The 17,444-nt window shown below is 37.3% G+C and overlaps 1 protein-coding gene across 2 annotated transcripts in view; it reads right to left on the minus strand.

The window, feature by feature from the left end:
* WASHC3 (WASH complex subunit 3) overlaps nt 1-17,340 on the minus strand; it is a 52,810-nt gene extending 35,470 nt beyond the window's left edge. For both annotated transcript variants that reach the window (XM_066253132.1, XM_066253131.1), the window contains exons 1-4: nt 17,195-17,340; nt 16,516-16,614; nt 5,094-5,159; nt 2,406-2,513 (exon numbers count right to left, since the gene is read on the minus strand). In XM_066253132.1, the coding sequence (XP_066109229.1) occupies nt 2,406-2,513; nt 5,094-5,159; nt 16,516-16,614; nt 17,195-17,245 (324 nt within the window). In that variant the 5' untranslated portion in view covers nt 17,246-17,340. The remainder of the gene's footprint in view (nt 1-2,405; nt 2,514-5,093; nt 5,160-16,515; nt 16,615-17,194) is intronic.
* Between the last annotated feature and the right edge of the window lie 104 nt (nt 17,341-17,444).

Consider the following 17,444-nt stretch of genomic DNA (forward strand, 5'->3'; position numbering starts at 1 on the left):
CAAAACTTCAACAAGGTTTAATTAAGTCAGGTCTTACACCTTCACTATTTGAATAACCCAATAAATTCTCTATCATATCTCTCAACTGTCCTTCATTTCATTCTCAGTCTGCACAATTGGATGTTCTATAAGCATGAAATCTGAACCATGAAATTAAAGTTGCAGAAAAATCAGTATGCAAACCTTGGATCTTTTGACTCATGTATAGAGATCACAATGATTGGATAATTAAGAAAAAGTGCATAATTTTCCTTTATCTGATACGTGAGTTGCCTGTAATGCCAATAAGAATTCTATATTAAGCAACACTTAAGTCCATTTGAAAATATACCAATTAATAACAATGGAGTAGAAATAAGTTGATTTGAATATTAAGAACATGACAATTATTTCATTAAACTAGTCAATACATAATTTTTTCAAATTTTTAAACTCAGGAAGCCAACAGAACTTCATAAATCTTCCAAATAAATTAATATAAAATTTTAAAATAAAAATGCCAACATATCAGGTTATGCTGAATTTTAGAAAATGTAGCTGTGATTATTCATAATCAGTGTTTTGATACCTTAAATAGGCAGAACAAATACAACTGCATAAGCTTTAAAAGACATATTAGAGATGGCAGTCAGAATAACACCTGGAAAAATGAATATTCAGTTATAAAGATCTTACTTAAACATTTATAGAAACATACGAGAGCAAGTATCTACTCTATTAGGTAGAGTAAAAACTCTTAATATTTTTTACATGTCTTTATTTTTTACAAGTCTATAAAAAGGGTGGTCCACATTTAATTGAAAGGTCCTTGCAAAGTTAAACTCTTCGACAACATCTGGACTTCCTCTTGTATATTATATATTCCAGTGGCCATCATAATGGAATTTCTTATATTACAATGGATGCTAAATTTTCTTGTATCTAATTGTTAAGTATATTATCATCTTATTTATTCCAGAAATCTACACTATATCTAAATATATGGCTCTTCCTACAGTGCCTCATACCATATGGGCTCAATATGTTTAATGAATTCAACACAGGTGTTGGAGGCAGTCTGGTATAGCAGGTAAGAGCCATGACTTTTGTCACCAGATTGCCTGAGCTAAAATTCCAGCTTTTACCACTTCCTGCTTGATGCTTAGCAAGTTAGTTATCCTCTGTGTACCTTATTTGCACATCTGTAAAGTAGAAATAATCACAGAGTATTTACTTTGCAGGGTTGTTTTAAAGATTGAGTTAATTTATGGAAAGCACTTAGAAGTGTGCCTGGCTCACAGTAAGCACCCTTTACATGTTAGTCACTGTCATCATGGTCAACACAATAATGATCTAAAAAATACCCTGTGAAAAGCACCTCCAGGTAAACTGCAGAATTCCATATGGCTAAGAAGTATACTTGTTCAGTAGTAGTGGAGACCACCATTTTAGTGATGATTTTATTTTGAATTTAAAACCTCAATGAGATGCACTAGAAATTATTCTCAATTTTTATTTCTTGAAATAAAAAGTAATATAAAATTTAAACTTATACAGAGAATAAGTGGACATTAAGGCATAAGAACCAAATGTAAAGCATGACCCTTACTAGGTTGCAGATTTAATCAAATCAAATCCCAAAACAAACTTTTTAGACAACTGGTATTTCTTAGATCAGTAGCCCTCAAATTTCAATAACCTACCAATCACCTAGGGATCCTGTTAAATTGTAGATTCTGATTCCGTAAGTCTGAGATGAAGCCTGAGATTTCTAACAGGCCCACAGAGGATGGCCATGCTGTTGGTCCATGGAGCATACTCCGAGTAGCATAAGGTTAGATAATACCAGGGAATTACTGTCAATTACGGTGGAGGAGAAAGGCACTGTATTATACAAGAAAATGTTAGAACTTTCCAGGAATGCTCCAGGAATTATACAGAGTGAAATGACATGGTGCCTGGGATTCACTACAGCAAGTGATAAAAAAGAGACGAAGGCAATGGCTTCAAAATCTTAACTCATAAGTCTGGGCAATGGGCATTTGGATAGTCATTGTACTATTCTATTTTTGTGTATGTTTGAAAGTTTTTATAATAAAACATTTAAAAAGTACATTTCTTTTAAGAACTTAGAAAAAATTTCTATAGTGAACATGAATAATTATATTCAAGAGTTTTCCTAGTCCTGTATAGATCAAGTTGCTTTTTTATAGGCAAAGAAAATATTAACTTTAGGAAGCCCTTCAAAATAACAAAACAAAACAGCTAATTTTTTTTTTCGAACTTCATTTTCTATCTTAAGGCTTTTAAATGTTAGTATTCAAAGTTTTATATTTTTATTTTACTTCTTCCATCAAATCTGCTGCTTAGGTATATTTGGTTCAACCAGACGATGTGCTCATGTTTCTTGGAACTTAAATAATTACCTGTGATTGTTCTGAAGTGGTTTCAGAATGTGGTTCATTTGTGATACCAGTGACACTCACAGGAGACACTTCAACCGTGACATCATCGAGGCCTGGGATAGATGACAACTGAGAAATGAAAATTAATGTTGATATATGAGGCTAATATTAGGTGCTTAAACACAGTAAATTTCCAGGTTTATTATTTGTTTTTTAAGAGAGAGAGATAGGAAGAGAGAGAGATGAGAAGCATCAACTTGTAGTTGTGGCACTTTAGTTGTTCACTGATTGCTTTTCATACATGCCTTGACTGGAGCTGGGGCAAGGGGTGGGGGGCTCAACTTGGCAAGCCTGCACTCAGCTGGATGAGCTCAAGCTCAAGCCAGTGACCTTGTGGTTTCAAACCTGGGTCCTCAGTGTCCCAGGTTGACACTCTTTATCTACTGTGCCACCACCAGTCAGGCTCTAGGTGTGTGTTTTAAATAGCTCTTTTTTGTTTTTATACCTAAAGAAACAAGTTTATAAAATCTCAATTGGTGTTTAAAATTCCCCATTCAGCAGCCTGACCTGTGGTGGCGCAGTGGATAAAGCGTCAACCTAGAAATGCTGAGGTCGCCGGTTCGAAACCCTGGGCTTGCCTGGTCAAGGCACATATGGGAGTTGATGCTTCCAGCTCCTCCCCACCTTCTCTCTCTGTCTCTCTCTCCTCTCTGTCTCCCTCTCTGTCTCTCTCTCTCCCTTTCTCTCTCCTCTCTAAAATGAATAAATAAAATTAAAAAAAATTAAAAAAAAAATTCCCCATTCCATAAACTATTTTAAAAGGAAAAGGCATTCACAAACAAAATATTTTTGAACAATTTCTTACAAGTCTAATTTATCTTATAACCATTCTTTTCCAGGAACTACTCTGAAAATATAAGAAATCCTAGTGTAAGGAATGAGAGCATGGGCTTTGGAGTCAAAGTGCCTTGTATAAATAAACTATGTGACCTTGTATAAATCTCTGTAGGCCTCAATTTTCTCACCTTACTGGGGATAAAAAAAACTTTCCTCATAAAGATGTAAAAAGATTATTAACTAAACATTGTTTGTAAAAAAAAAAAATGCTTTGTTGCACATTTTAAGTTTCAATTATTTGAGAAATGACAAAACTCATCTTTACATTTTAATGCCTAACAACTCACTCTCTTTTTCTTTAAACAATTATTGCAGAACATTACTAATATGTGTTATTTTCATGCATAAAAGATGGCATGCTGTCACTAGTTAAGCATTTCACATTGAAAGTGCAAGGTCCGCGCAAACCATCTCTTCTGATTTCATCTTGATGTCAATGATATATATTTGTCAGATATTTGGCTAATTTCGGAGATTAACTCTATGATTATAGAAATAATTAAAGTCAACTTGTCCATATAGTAACTTAACTTGTGACCTTGGACTTTTAACTCAAGAATTTCCCAAACATTAAAACAAGACACATAATCATAACAAAGAATGAAAAAAAAGTGGTAATAAGATCTGAAGCAACGATATTCATTGAGAACTGGTGACTGATGAGAGTATTTAGCACAGTGGCTATGGCCCAAATAGTTTCAAATGGGTATGGCTGCTAGAATGTCTTGAATATGTTCAAGGCCAAGTATTCTAAATTTTCCAAATTAGAGAATGTTCTGAGAGAAATATATGGCTGAAGTCTACAAGAAGATGTAGAAAGTACAAACTAGACATTCTGATCATTATGGTAAAGATTTTAACCATTTTATTTCTCCAGATTAATTCTGATAAAGGACAAAGTCACAAAAATATACTAGTGTCTCCATTACTTTATAAAAAGAAGAAAACCCCCTGCCTGACCAGGTGGTAGCGCAGTGGATAGAGCATCAGACTGCGATGCGGAGGACCCAGGTTCGAGACCCCGAGGTTGCCAGCTTGAGCGCTGGCTCATCTGGCTTGAGCCAAAAAAAAGCTCACCAGCTTGGACCCAAGGTCGCTGGCTCGAGCACGGGGTCACTCGGTCTGCAGTAGCCCCCTGGTCAAGGCACATATGAGAAAGCAATCAATGAACAACTAAGGAGCCACAACAAAGAATTGATGTTTCTCATCTCTCTCCCTTCCTGTCTGTCTGTTCCTATCTGTCCCTTTCTCTGACTCTTTCTCTCTGCCACACACACAAAAAAAGAAAACCCTCACAAAATCTGCAAGCTTTCAAATCAAAACACCCTTCTATTTTGCTAGTTATTGTTTGTAATTTCTGACATCAAAATGGGTATTCTACATTAGTACTTAATCTACTGAAAATAGAAAATAGGTGATATTTTCTCCAAATTTTGCTCTGGAGACATCTCAGGTTCTATAATTTTTACTGTTATCAAATGATTACTATTAAGATAACTGAAAAACTTCTATCAAATGAAGGAAACTATAAATAGCTCAATTTGTTAACATGTTACAGTACGCTCTTGACTAGTATAATGAAAGAAATCTCAATCCATGTGTACATTTAAACAAACTCAGGTTCAAAATGAGTAGTTTTTCTTTTATTAATTATACTGAATTTTAAAAAAATACAAATAAAAGTACTATATGGCCTTGGGATACAGGAGCTAAATTAAATTCATTTCCAAATACAATTAAAGTTAAGTAAAACTGAGAAAGTTGATAAGTGTACATCAGAGTTTATAGTATAAATTATACGGAAATACAAACCTTTGCATCTAAAATATTGAGAGTTGTTTCAATTTGTTGGATACGTAGAGAAAGGTTTGCCAGCTTCTGGAAAAAAAAGATTATAAACAAAAGAATGAAGGCTGAGGATGACAAAGGGCAGATTTGAAAATAAAAACTATGGTTTAAGTATTTGTTATTTTGTAATACACTACTCTCTTATTTACATGAGTAGGAATAGGAATTCAAGTGTTCTATTATTTTCATGAGTTTCGCAGTTGTTTTATAAAACTGTATTCACAGATATGAAATTACCTTTTCAGCCTCATCCAACTCATTATCAAAGTCATAATCAATATTGGAATCAGATTGTAAACTCCTCTCAGGACAGAGTATTCGTTCACTGATATACCCCAGTGCCCAGAATAGTACTTGATACTTAAAAGGAGCCTAATAATTATTTGTTGATGAATGAAGAAATTCTTTATAGAAAACAAGAATAAAAATTAACACAAGACAGCCTGGAATAATATTTGCCTTTATAAATTATTTAAACACTAAATACAATTAGTCCTAAATTCAAACATTTTAAGTTTGAAAAGTAAAAGGAGATGAAATTGAAAGGTGACCAGTTCATGTTGGAAAGAATTAAAACAAAGAAAAAAAAGCAGAGTTCTAAATAAGCAAAAGGAATCAATCCACCATCAAGACCCCAGATAAACTAGAACCGAAGGGCTTACCATGCTCTAGTTGCTCTGTACAATTAAATTATCTATCTATCTATCTATATATCTATCTATCTATCTATCATCTATTGCCACACAATAGTAACATCATAAAATATGATCCATAAGATCATTTATTTAAAGCTCCCTAATCCTAAACATTTAGTGACACGGTTGGCTAATTCACTAGTTGACAGATAATGCAGCATTTTGACTGCTTTCTGGGATATTATCAAGATCTTAACTCACAGGCAGATGTTAACACCCCTCACAAAATAGTCATTTTGCCCACATTTAGAAAGAGAAAAAATATGAAAGCCACCACAGAGTACTTAGTGTTTCTTCACTAGACACTTATTTTTTAGATGAGCATCTTGATATCTACAAAGATATAATTTAGAACGAAAACATCAGAATCTAGTTATAATGGCATTCAAAGCTAAGTTTAGCTTTGATTTCTGAGATTTGTTCATAGAAAGCTTTTATATAAATGTAATACAGGTTTATAAAACCTACAGATAGTCTTCTCCAAATTATAGATTCTTTCCTGAAAAACATGAAAATTAAATTTTGGCCAATCTAACCAATCTTTTCATTCACTAGAGAAGTTTCCTAATTGCAGAAATCCTACAGCAAATTAATCTGTAAGCTGAATAATAATTTCTAACTTAATTTTTTAATTTTTTTAAAAAGTGATGAGACAGAAAGACACAGAAAGGGAGAGAGATGAGAAGCATCAGTAGTTGCAGCATTTTAAATTATTCACTGATTGCTTCTCATATATGCCTTGACTGAGGGGCTCCCTTATTCAAGCCAGTGACCATGAGATCATGCTGATGATCCCACACTCAAGCCGGTGACCCCATGCTCAAGCTGGTGCACCTGTGCTCAAACCAAATGAGCCTGCACTCAAGCCGGTAACCTTGGGGTTTCGAACTTGGGATCGCATCGTCCCAGGTCAATGCTCTCCACGGTGCCACCACCAGTCAGGCTATTTCTAACTTACTTTAAAATGCATACATTGGTTTGATGAAAGTAAATGAACACAAAAAAGAAACAAAAAGATGAATTAAAAATTAACTTTTAATATATTTATTATATGTATTTTAAGCAATAATCATCACTGTAAACATGAGCATTTACTTTAAATATCATTTGAAATCTCACACCAAATGTATGAAGTAGAAACTATTATTCTTACAATTTTCAAGCTTAGAAAACTAAGTCTTCAAAACAAGTAAAATATTCTGAACTCAAATACTGCAACTCCAGACACTATTTTTTTTTTTTTTTTTTTTTTTTTTTTTTTTTACAGAGGCAGAGATAGACAGGGACAGACAGACAGGAACAGAGAGAGATGAGAAGCATCAATCATCAGTTTCTCGTTGCGCATTGCGACTTCTTAGTTGTTCATTGATTGCTTTCTCACATGTGCCTTGACCGTGGGCCTTCAGCAGACCGAGTAACCCTTTGCTGGAGCCAGCGACCTTGGGTCCAAGCTGGCGAGCTCTTTGCTCAAGCCAGATGAGCCCGCGCGCGACCTCGGAGTCTCGAACCTGGGTATTTCCGCATCCCAGTCCGACGCTCTATCCACTGCGCCACCGCCCGGTCAGGCCAGACACTATTTTTGAAAGACTTTTACACTCTTAAAACATGACTCTGTGGTTGATGGTATGTCAATGTGGATTGTTTGTAACATCAATTTTACCAAACGTACCCTGGAGGGAGGGGGGAGAGAATGTGGATATTAGAAAAGATTGTGTTATGGGTGTCCCGGGTTGGATTCCTGGCCAGGGCACACAGGAAAAGTGCCCATCTGCTTCTCCACCCCTCCCCCTCTCCTTCCTCTCTGTCTCTCTCTTCTCCTCCGGCAGCCAAGGCTCCAATGGAGCAAAGCTGGCCAGGGCGCTGAGGATGGCTCCATGGCCTCCGCCTCAGGTTCCAGAATCACTATGGTTGCAAAAGAGAATTGCCCCCAAGGTGGGCAGAGCATTGCCCCCTGGTAGGCTTGCTAGGTGGATCCCAGTTGGGCAGGAGTTTGTCTCTCTGCCTTCCTGCTTCTCACTTCAGAAAAAAAAAAAAAAAAAAAAAAAAAAAAAAAAAAAAAAGGAAAGATTGTGTGCGTGGAGGCTGGGGGTCAGGGAGTACAGAGGAACTTAGTGCTTTCTGCTTAGTGTTGATGAACCTAAAACTTCTTTAAAAAACAAAGCTTAATTTAAAAAAGATGGAAATTCCCATGTATTTCATAGATACAATTTTTGTTAGTCAAAGCTAATAGATGATCAATTGTTTTCTTTTTTTTTTGGATCAATTGTTTTCTTACTAAGATGAAGATACTACTCTGCTATATACTGGAAATCAAATTTTTCCAATCAAATTTCCTAAAACAGATGCTGTTTATCTGGAATTATTTAAAAAATTGGTATTACATTTTTTTTCAGAGTTACATCATAAAACTAAATTGTTCTGCAATTAGTACTCAGTGATTCATACCGGATACACTAAGGATCAAAATACAAGACTTAGTAAATAGGAAATAAGAACGAAAATATTTATTTGGAAAAATTACTTGTTGATAAAGAAGATTAAAGAGGCTTGGACAAAAATGTTAAAGAGTCGGCCCTCCATATCTGCAGTTTCTGTATCCTAAGATTCAACCAACCACAAATCAAAAACATTAAGGGAAGAACAGTTATACCATTATTGACATTTACCAAGTAGTTAGTATTATAATGGTTGTGTCTATACTAAATATGTACTGACTTTTTTCTTGCCATTATTCCCTAAACAATAAAGTATAACAACTAGTTACATAACATTTACATTGTGTTAGGTATTTTAAGTAATCTAGAGTTTAAAGCATACAGGAGGATATGTGTAGGTTACGTGCAAATACAATACCACTTTATACATGGGACTTGAGCATCCCCAGATGATATCTCTGTAGGTCCTGAAACCAACCACACATAGATACTGAGGGATGACTGTACTCTCTAGAGCAGCTGTTCTCAACCTGTGGGTCGCGATCCCCGCAGGGGTCGAACGACCAAAACACAGGGGTCACCTAAAGCCATCGGAAAGATCTGAAACCAACCAAATATGGATACTGAGGGATAACTGTACTCTCTAGAGCAGCGGTTCTTTAGGCGACCCCTGTGTTTTGGTTGTTCAATCCCCACCGGGGTTGCGACCCACAGGTTGAGAACCACTGCTCTAGAGCAATAATACTCAATTTTTTTGGATGCATTTGTGTGGTATATCAATCTTTGGCTTTTGCACTCATTTTACCTACTCTCATCTACTTTATCAAAACCCCATCAAAGTGAAATGACCTTTTATTTAAAAATAAAACAAGATTAGGCCCTGGCCAGTTGGCTCAGTGGTAGAGCGTCGACCTGGCGTACAGAAGTCCCGGGTTCGATTCCCGGCCAGGGCACACAGGAGAAGCGCCCATCTGCTTCTCCACCCCTCCCCCTCTCCTTCCTTTCTGTCTCTCTCTTCCCCTCCCGCAGCGAGGCTCCATTGGAGCAAAGATGGCCTGGGCGCTGGGGATGGCTCCTTGGCCTCTGCCCCAGGCGCTAGAGTGGCTCTGGTCGTGACAGAGCGACGCCCCGGAGGGGCAGAGCATTGCCCCCTGATGGGCAGAGCGTCGTCCCCTGGTGGGCATGCCGGGTGGATCCCGGTCGGGTACATGCGGGAATCTGTCTGACTGTCTCTCCCCGTTTCCAGCTTCAGAAAAATACAAAAAATAAATAAATAAATAAATAAAAATAAAACAAGATTAAATTGACCAGGCAGTGGCACAGTGGACAGACCATCAGCCTGGGATGCTGAGGACCCAGGGTCGAAACCTGAGGTTGCCAGCTTGAGCTCGGGCTCGCCAGCTTGAGTGTGAGGTTGCCGGCCTGAGTGTGAGATCCTAGACATGATCCCATGGTCGCTAGCTTGAGACCCAAAGTCACTAGCTTGAAGCCCAAGGTTGTTGGCTTGAGTCCAAGGTCGCTTGCTCAAGCAAGGGGTCACTCAGCCCTCTGGTTAAGGCATATATGAGAAAGTAATCAATGAACAACTAAGATGTCACAGTGAAGAATTGGTGCTTCTCATCTCTCTCCCTTCCAGCCTGTCTGTCCCTGTCTGTCCCTCCCTCTCTCTGTTACTAAAAAATAATAATAATAAAACAAGATTACATAAATGATTTATTCATGCAAGACATGAAGACACTGATCTGTCGATATATTTTAACATAATAATATACCTAAACATCCTCGCTATCTAACCTAATAAAACCATAATTGTGAACTACAGTAGTCCCTCCTTATCTGCAGTTATAGTTACTCATGATCAATCATGGTCTGAATATATTCAACATAAAATTCCAGAAACAAACAACTCATAAATTTTGAGTAACGTGGTGAAACCTAGTGCCATCCTTCCCAGGATGTGAACTGTTCCTCTGCCCAGGGTACCCATGCTGGGTATGCTACTTGCCCACTAGTCGATTAGTGGCTGTCTTGCTTCTAACATTGATTATCACACTATCTTAGAGCTTGGGTTCAAGTCATCCTTATTTTATTTAAAATGGCTCCTAAGGCCTGACCTGTGGTGGCACAGTGGATAAAGCGTCAACCTGGAAATGCTGAGGTCGCCGGTTCAAAACCCTGGGCTTGCCTGGTCAAGGCACATATGGGAGTTGATGCTTCCTGCTTCTCCCCCTTCTCTCTCTCTCTCTCCTCTCTCTCCTTTCTAAAATGAATAAAAAATAAAAAAACAAAAAAAATAAATAAATAAAATGGCTCCTAAGTGTAAGAGTAGTGATGTTGGCAATTTGTATATACCAAAGAGAAGCTGTAAGCTGCTTCCTTTAAGTGCAAAAGTATGTATGAATGGAGAAAAAAACAGTAGGGTTTGGTATCATCCATGGTTTCAGGTATCCACTGAGGTCTTAGAAGCTATCTCCTGTGGATAAAGTGCGATCACTACAAAAACAAATCTGAAAAAAGTATAACTGAATTAAAAAAACCTGCAATTTCTCATAAAAAATGTTCAATATTACTAATTAGGGAAATGCAAATCAAAACCACAATAAGATATCACCTCATACCTGTGAGAATGGCTATCATCAAAAAGAAGAAAATAACAAGGGCTAGAGAGGAGAAGGAGAAAAGGGAAACATCATTCACTGCTGGTGGAAATCTAAATTGGTACAACTATGAAAATTACTTAAAAAATTAAGAATAGGCCTGACAAGGCACAGTGGATAGAGAGTCAGACTGGGACGTAAAGACCCAGGTTCGAGACCCAGGTTGAGCACTGGCTCATCTGGTTTGAGCAAAGCTCACCAGCTTGGACCCAAGGTCGCTGGTTCGAGCAAGGGGTCACTCGGTCTGCTGTAGCCCCCCAGTCAAGGCACCTATGAGAAAGCAATCAATGAACAACTAAGGTACCACAACAAAGAATTGATGCTTCTTATCTCTCTCCCTTCCTGTCTGTCCCTATCTGTCCCTCTGTCTGACTCTGTCACAAAAAATAAAAAAGTTAAGACTAGAACTACCATATGATCCAGAAATTCTACTTCTGGGTATTTATCCAAAGACTATGAAAGCACTAATTTGAAAATATATGTATACTAATTCAAAAAGATATATGTACCCTATGTTAACTGCAGCATAATTTATAATAGTCAAGATATGGAAACAACCTAATAGTCTATCAGTAGATGAATGGATAAAGAAGATGTGATGTATATACACAATGGAATACCACTGTGCCATAAAAACGAAGAAATATTGCCATATGCAACATGGATGAACCTTGAGGGGATTATGCCATGTGAAATAAGTCAGACAGAGAAAAACAAATACTGTATGATTTCACTCATATGTGGAATAAGAAAAAACTAATTAAAAGAAAACTAATAAAAAACAAAGTCAGACATCGGACTAGCGGTTACCACAGGGGGTAGGGGGTGAAGGGGAGGCAAAATTGGTAATGAGGGTCAGTTGCATCGTAAGGAAACTAGAATTTTGGTGGTGAGCACGATGACTGACTATAATGTTGTTCACCTGAAAGAAGTTTGTAATTGTTGTAAGCTAATAAAAAGTTTAATTAAAAAAATCTGGATTTCTTTGGTGAGTCATAGGTCCCAATATTACCATGATTTTTTGTTGACTAAATTTAAAGTTAAAAAAAAATGTAAAATTTAAGTTAAAGGTAAAAAAATAGTTTTTATCCTCCATTGAAGTTTATGTACCCAAAGTTTAAAACTATTATGTAAATGATTTTCTCAGAATCTGACGAGGAATTTCTCAGAATTCCCCCTGGTGAGGGAAGATCTTTGTTGTGATAAACGAACCATCTTCTCCTAAGTTGGTTCTGAGTCTAAAATACTAAATGATGTCTGGATTGCACAATTTAGTGCTTTAACAAAGTACATATTACATCACAATTTTGAGATTTTAAAGTATGTAATTGGTTCCTTTTGTAATCCTATGCATTTTATTTTATATATTTTATATATTTAAAAACATTAATTTTGTTTCACTAGATTGCCAAAGGGTCCATGGCACAATTAAGAACTTCTGGTTTTCAAAAAAAAAAAAAAAAAAGAACCTCTGGTTTTTAGCATAATAAAGTTTTTTGAGTCTGTTGCCATATAATTATTTCTGTAACATATATAAATATATACTTTTCCAAAAGCCATCGTCACTTGAGGAAGTCACTGGCTTCATTTACGGGCTGCTGAAGCTCATTTCTAAAATGTGTATGCCTTCTGCATTTTCCTTCTACAACCTCAGACCACTACAAAACAGGTTTCTCCACCATGACTCTCCTGACATTTTGGTTTTGATAATTCTTTGTTGTAAGGAGCAGTCCTGTGCACTGTAGGATGGTTAACTGGATCTCTGACCACTACCCACTAAATGCCATTAGCACTTCTCACCTGTGGCAACTAAAAATATTTCTAGACATAGCCAACGTCTCCCGGTTGAGAACCACTGCTCTCAAGTCTAGATGACTACGGATATAGATAGGTAACATGATCAGTGACAGTAACCGTTCCCATCTCTGAAAGCTAGCAGAGAGGAAATGGAAGGTAATAGGCTCTCCCATATATGTAACGTTCCTCTTACCTTTATAAGAATTTAAAACAAACTGAAATACCTTGTTTTGCCATAACGGGTATTTACAAGTTACCTGAAGTTTGTCAGTTGAGCTGAAAACTTCTTGATTTATCGCTCACCTTTTTCTAAGGCAGTGCATTTTATTAAAGTGAAAAAGATGAAAAAATATGGCATGAATAGTTAATAGATAATAAAAAAGCAACATGATTTATCACAACAAAGATCTTCCTTAGCCAGGGAGAAAATTCTGAGAAATTCTGGATCAGATTCTGAATAGTTAAACATGGAAACAAAAATAAAACACTGTGTTTTGTTGTTGTTGTTTTTTTCAGGTTTGTGAATTATTTAGTTCCCTAAAAGAGAATCAGTATTTTAAAATAATGGATCTCTTGGTATATCACACTGGACTTTTTGTGTCCTAGAAGCCAGAGAGGAAAGCAATCGCTTGTTTTATTAAACTTCATCTGCCACATAAGCCCCAAAATTGTAAAAGTTGTAAAGGCAATTGTGAATGTGTAGTAGAAAATAGGGTTTTAAGCAAAACATTACAGGTATTAGGTTGAAGATTAAGTCAAATGGTGGGTTTAAAAGATATGCACTGTAAAGTTTTTTAGATCACGTGAAAATTATAAGCATTTTTGCCTATACTTGACTTTAGGGGGAAAAAAGCGTTTTAGAATATTTAAGAAATGACTGAAAACCCAGTATTGTAGGCACGTTACAAGTCTGAGTCAAAATAACACATCTGACTGCCCTGTGTATAGAGTACCTTTGATTTTAAAATTCACTATCAGGTTAAATTTCTGCTGCATTTTATCTGCAATAGGCAGAGAACTTGCACTGTGCGCCTCTCCTCCATTTAATTTGCAGTCTCAATTAGATTTTTCTGATTAGGGCCAGAAGAGAAATGCTTACTGGGGACTTGTGAAGAAGGAAGAAGAGATGACCCTAAGTAACTCTGTAACTTGGGTCTGATTCAACTACTTTCCTTTCTGTCTTCTTCTTTCCTACCCTGGTTCCAGACATTAGCGCTACAAAGTAGCCTCGTATCCAGTTTAAAAAGTCAAGTTCTTTGCTTTTCTCTTTATTAGAGAACTCTAAAACCCAGTATTAGTGATAAAGAGAGCCCCCAAAATTTACTTGAAATTTAATTCTAGGTTGAGTTTAGTAGTGACTAAAGTTGTTATAATTTCAGTTTAGTTCAAACCAGATTATATGAGAAACAAAACAAACAAAAAAAGAGAACAAGTCTCTCCCCTCACCCCACCCCGGTCCACTTCCAGTTAAAAAAATAACAGCTGAAGTTCATATTTTCGTCAAGGGAAATATAGTCAATTGGTTCCTGTTTAAGAATGTATCTAAACAAGGACACTGACCTAGTAGGTGCTATTAACAATTTACAACACATTTTGAAAAATCACATTAACCTTAATGTGGGAGAAAGTGGTACTTTATGTTTAAATACACATATTACATCTATTAGAAAGATATTACATTAAATGGACATGGCAAAGCAAAAAATACAAATCTAAAAAATTTTTTTGAAATAGCTAAAAGAAGACATCACAATCTCTCATTTGAAAATGATGTAAACATGCCTCTTACTTAGATCAGAAGTGCAATATAACAGGATAGTGACACATTTTTACTTTTCCCAGTTAAGAGATCAGTTAGAATCCTAGCTCTGCTGCTTTCTAGCTGTGTGTGGACAAATCAGAGCAATGACTACAGCGATAAATGCTATGTACTCAAATATATCTTGAATGAGTGAGTGGATGACTAAGCAAATGATTTAAAGATCTCTACATCTTGGTTTCTGTATTTCTTTTTTTTCTTCTTTTTTTAAAATGGAATTTATTGAGGTGACATTTGTTAGCAAAATTATATATATAGGTTTCATGTGTACAATTCTATAATACATCATCTGTACACTGTATTGTGTGTTCACCACCCAAAGTGAAGTCTCCTTCCATCACCATTTCCCCCCCCACACCGGTTTCTGTATTTCTAAAAGAGAGAAAACTGGACCTTTCTCAAAGGCTGGCCTGTGATGATCAAATATACAAGTAAAGTGCTTAGAACGATGCCTAGCACAGAATTAGCACACAATAAATAGTAACTGTTGTCATCACACCAAACAGCCCACAACTATATCTAAACTGCTGAAATATGGAATATAAAAATCATGAGTTAGTCAACCAAGATTATCATCCATAAAGGAGAAAAAGGAAATAAACATAAATTTCATGAGTTTTTGGTCTAGTTTTTGTGTCTCCAGTTTAAGGAAGAACTAGGAATTAATACAAACAGTTGAGGGGAAGTTGAGAGAGGAACAGAAGGGAGAGAAGAATGAATCATAAGCTTTGGTAATTAAGCAATCAGTAAACAAGAGATGATAACTGTAAATAGCACTCACTTCGCAGGCAGTGAAAACTGTCAGGCACTACAAGGGTGAAGGGCTGTCTCTGGCCCAGTTCAGCTCAATCAAGCTGCTTTCATAGGTGTGTGTGTTTGCTGGTTGTTGTTGTTTGGTTTATTTTTTAACTGGTGTTGAGAAGGATAGGGGTGGACTATTTGCTTCTGTTACCAGTCCTGGAATAGTCTCTCTCCAGGTACTTCTCCACCCTACCCTGATATAAAAAATGAAGGACTATATCCTTTGCTTACTGATTTTTAGTCAGTCAATGCAATATCCCATTTAGAGAGGCAGGAGAGCAGGATAAAACTTAGGGAAGCAAGTACCCACTCTCTGGATCTAACATATTACATTAAGGCCCTTACTCTATCAATTATTATTTCAATTCCTTTGTCTTAGAGAGAAGACAGAAGAGATTTTAATAACTAGAAAAAAACAGCAGCTGAAAGCTACAATGAAAATAGTTTTCCATGCAATTTTTGTTAATAACACATCTAACAAAAACTCTACTTGCTAAGTCTGTATCTTGTATTAAATACAAAACAGAATAAACTGAATACTATTTAGTTAATTGGCTCACCTGTGAATTATGTAATTTTACCCCTTTCTCCTTTCTTAAACCCAGTTTCAACCCATGTTTCTACCCATTCTCTTTTGTTGCCTTTACTTTTTAAAGAAAGGGATCTCTGGGTTTGGCATCTAATCCTTAATTGGATACTTAGTCCTCGCTACACCAATCATTTATTTTCAGACTGTATTTTTATTTCCATAATATTGGATGCCCAAGTTATGTTTCTAGGCTACCTTCTTAACCATTTGGGGCAGGGGGCCCAACGAAGGTAAAATAATATTAATATAAACTGAAACAGTGTGTACCTAAAAATGTAAACCTTTAAGAAAAAGAACCAATTAGAAAATAAAAAATGCTTTCAACTCTGATATTCTGACATTCTTTTTGTTCTCTTTAATCACAGTAAGCCTTACTGAACTATTTCAAAAAGGCCTCTGGAAATTTAGCACAGGTGGGATGCAGACCTGATGGAACAGAACCCAAAAGGATTTAAATAAAGTCTGTTAACATAATGACTGAGTGACGTGTTGGTATGGGAATAAACTGTAATTCTTGTTTTACTCATTTGCTGCTTTCAACTATGCCAAGTGGTGTGTAGGCTGCTCATTAAAACCAGTATCACAGGACCTACCTCCTCACAAACTGTAGAAAAGCGGTTGAGGAACTGTACAGTGTGCACCACAAACTGGTTTAGAAATGCCACCGTTCTTTTCTGTTGAATAGCTGGCACCTGTGTTATGTAAAAAAATACATAATTTGGACAGGAGGAATGTACTCTGTGCACTCCCTGATATTAACAAGGGCGGAAGTTATGCTGTGTGATCTGAGTCCCTGGAAGTATTCTGGGTAGCTCTCGTTTTCCTACACGGGGGGTGTGGAGGCGGGGGCCCAGGGGGCTGTGGCCGAGGCTGACAGAGGCTGCAGAAAAGTTCCACAGTGGGCTCTGGATTCTCAAGTACGAACTTACCAGTAAAGACAACACACATAAATACACAAAACACTTGGGGGCCGAAGAAAAGAGGTAGGGTTAGAGGTCGCAAGCGGCCCCTGTCTCCAGGGAGTCACCCTTGAGTAGGCAGCCTCATGACAAGGGAAGCGAAGGTTGCGAGAGGCACATTAATCCCTTCAACAGCTCGGGAGGTACCCCTTTTTAAGGTGAATTATGGGACGCTCCCACAGAGGCCGGCAGAAGAGAAGCCGGGTTCATGGACAGGGTGAGGCATGGGGACATGGGGTCTCCAAGGGGATTGGGCGTCCCTTCACCATCCGCCTCCCAGGTCACCGGAAGTCCAATTCCTTCTTTTACAAACCTTGGTCAGGTCTATGCCTGACCCCATGAGAGGAAGCCCGTCCTCATCCATCTCCTCAGCGGGCGGGAGACCCAAGGATCACCCACAAACCCCTCCCCGAGTGTCCGGCTCCACCCTGTAATAGCGTTCGAACGTCTCCGCAAGTCCCCGCCTCCCAAGCCCTTCCCGCAGGAAGGAAACGCCTCCGCTCGCCAATCATTCAGCGGTTCTCGGAGAGTCCGCCCCCTTGCATGGAATTCTGGGATTGGTA

The sequence above is a fragment of the Saccopteryx bilineata genome, chromosome 1, assembly GCF_036850765.1.
Source record: "Saccopteryx bilineata isolate mSacBil1 chromosome 1, mSacBil1_pri_phased_curated, whole genome shotgun sequence".
Classification (NCBI taxonomy): Eukaryota; Metazoa; Chordata; class Mammalia; order Chiroptera; family Emballonuridae; genus Saccopteryx; species Saccopteryx bilineata.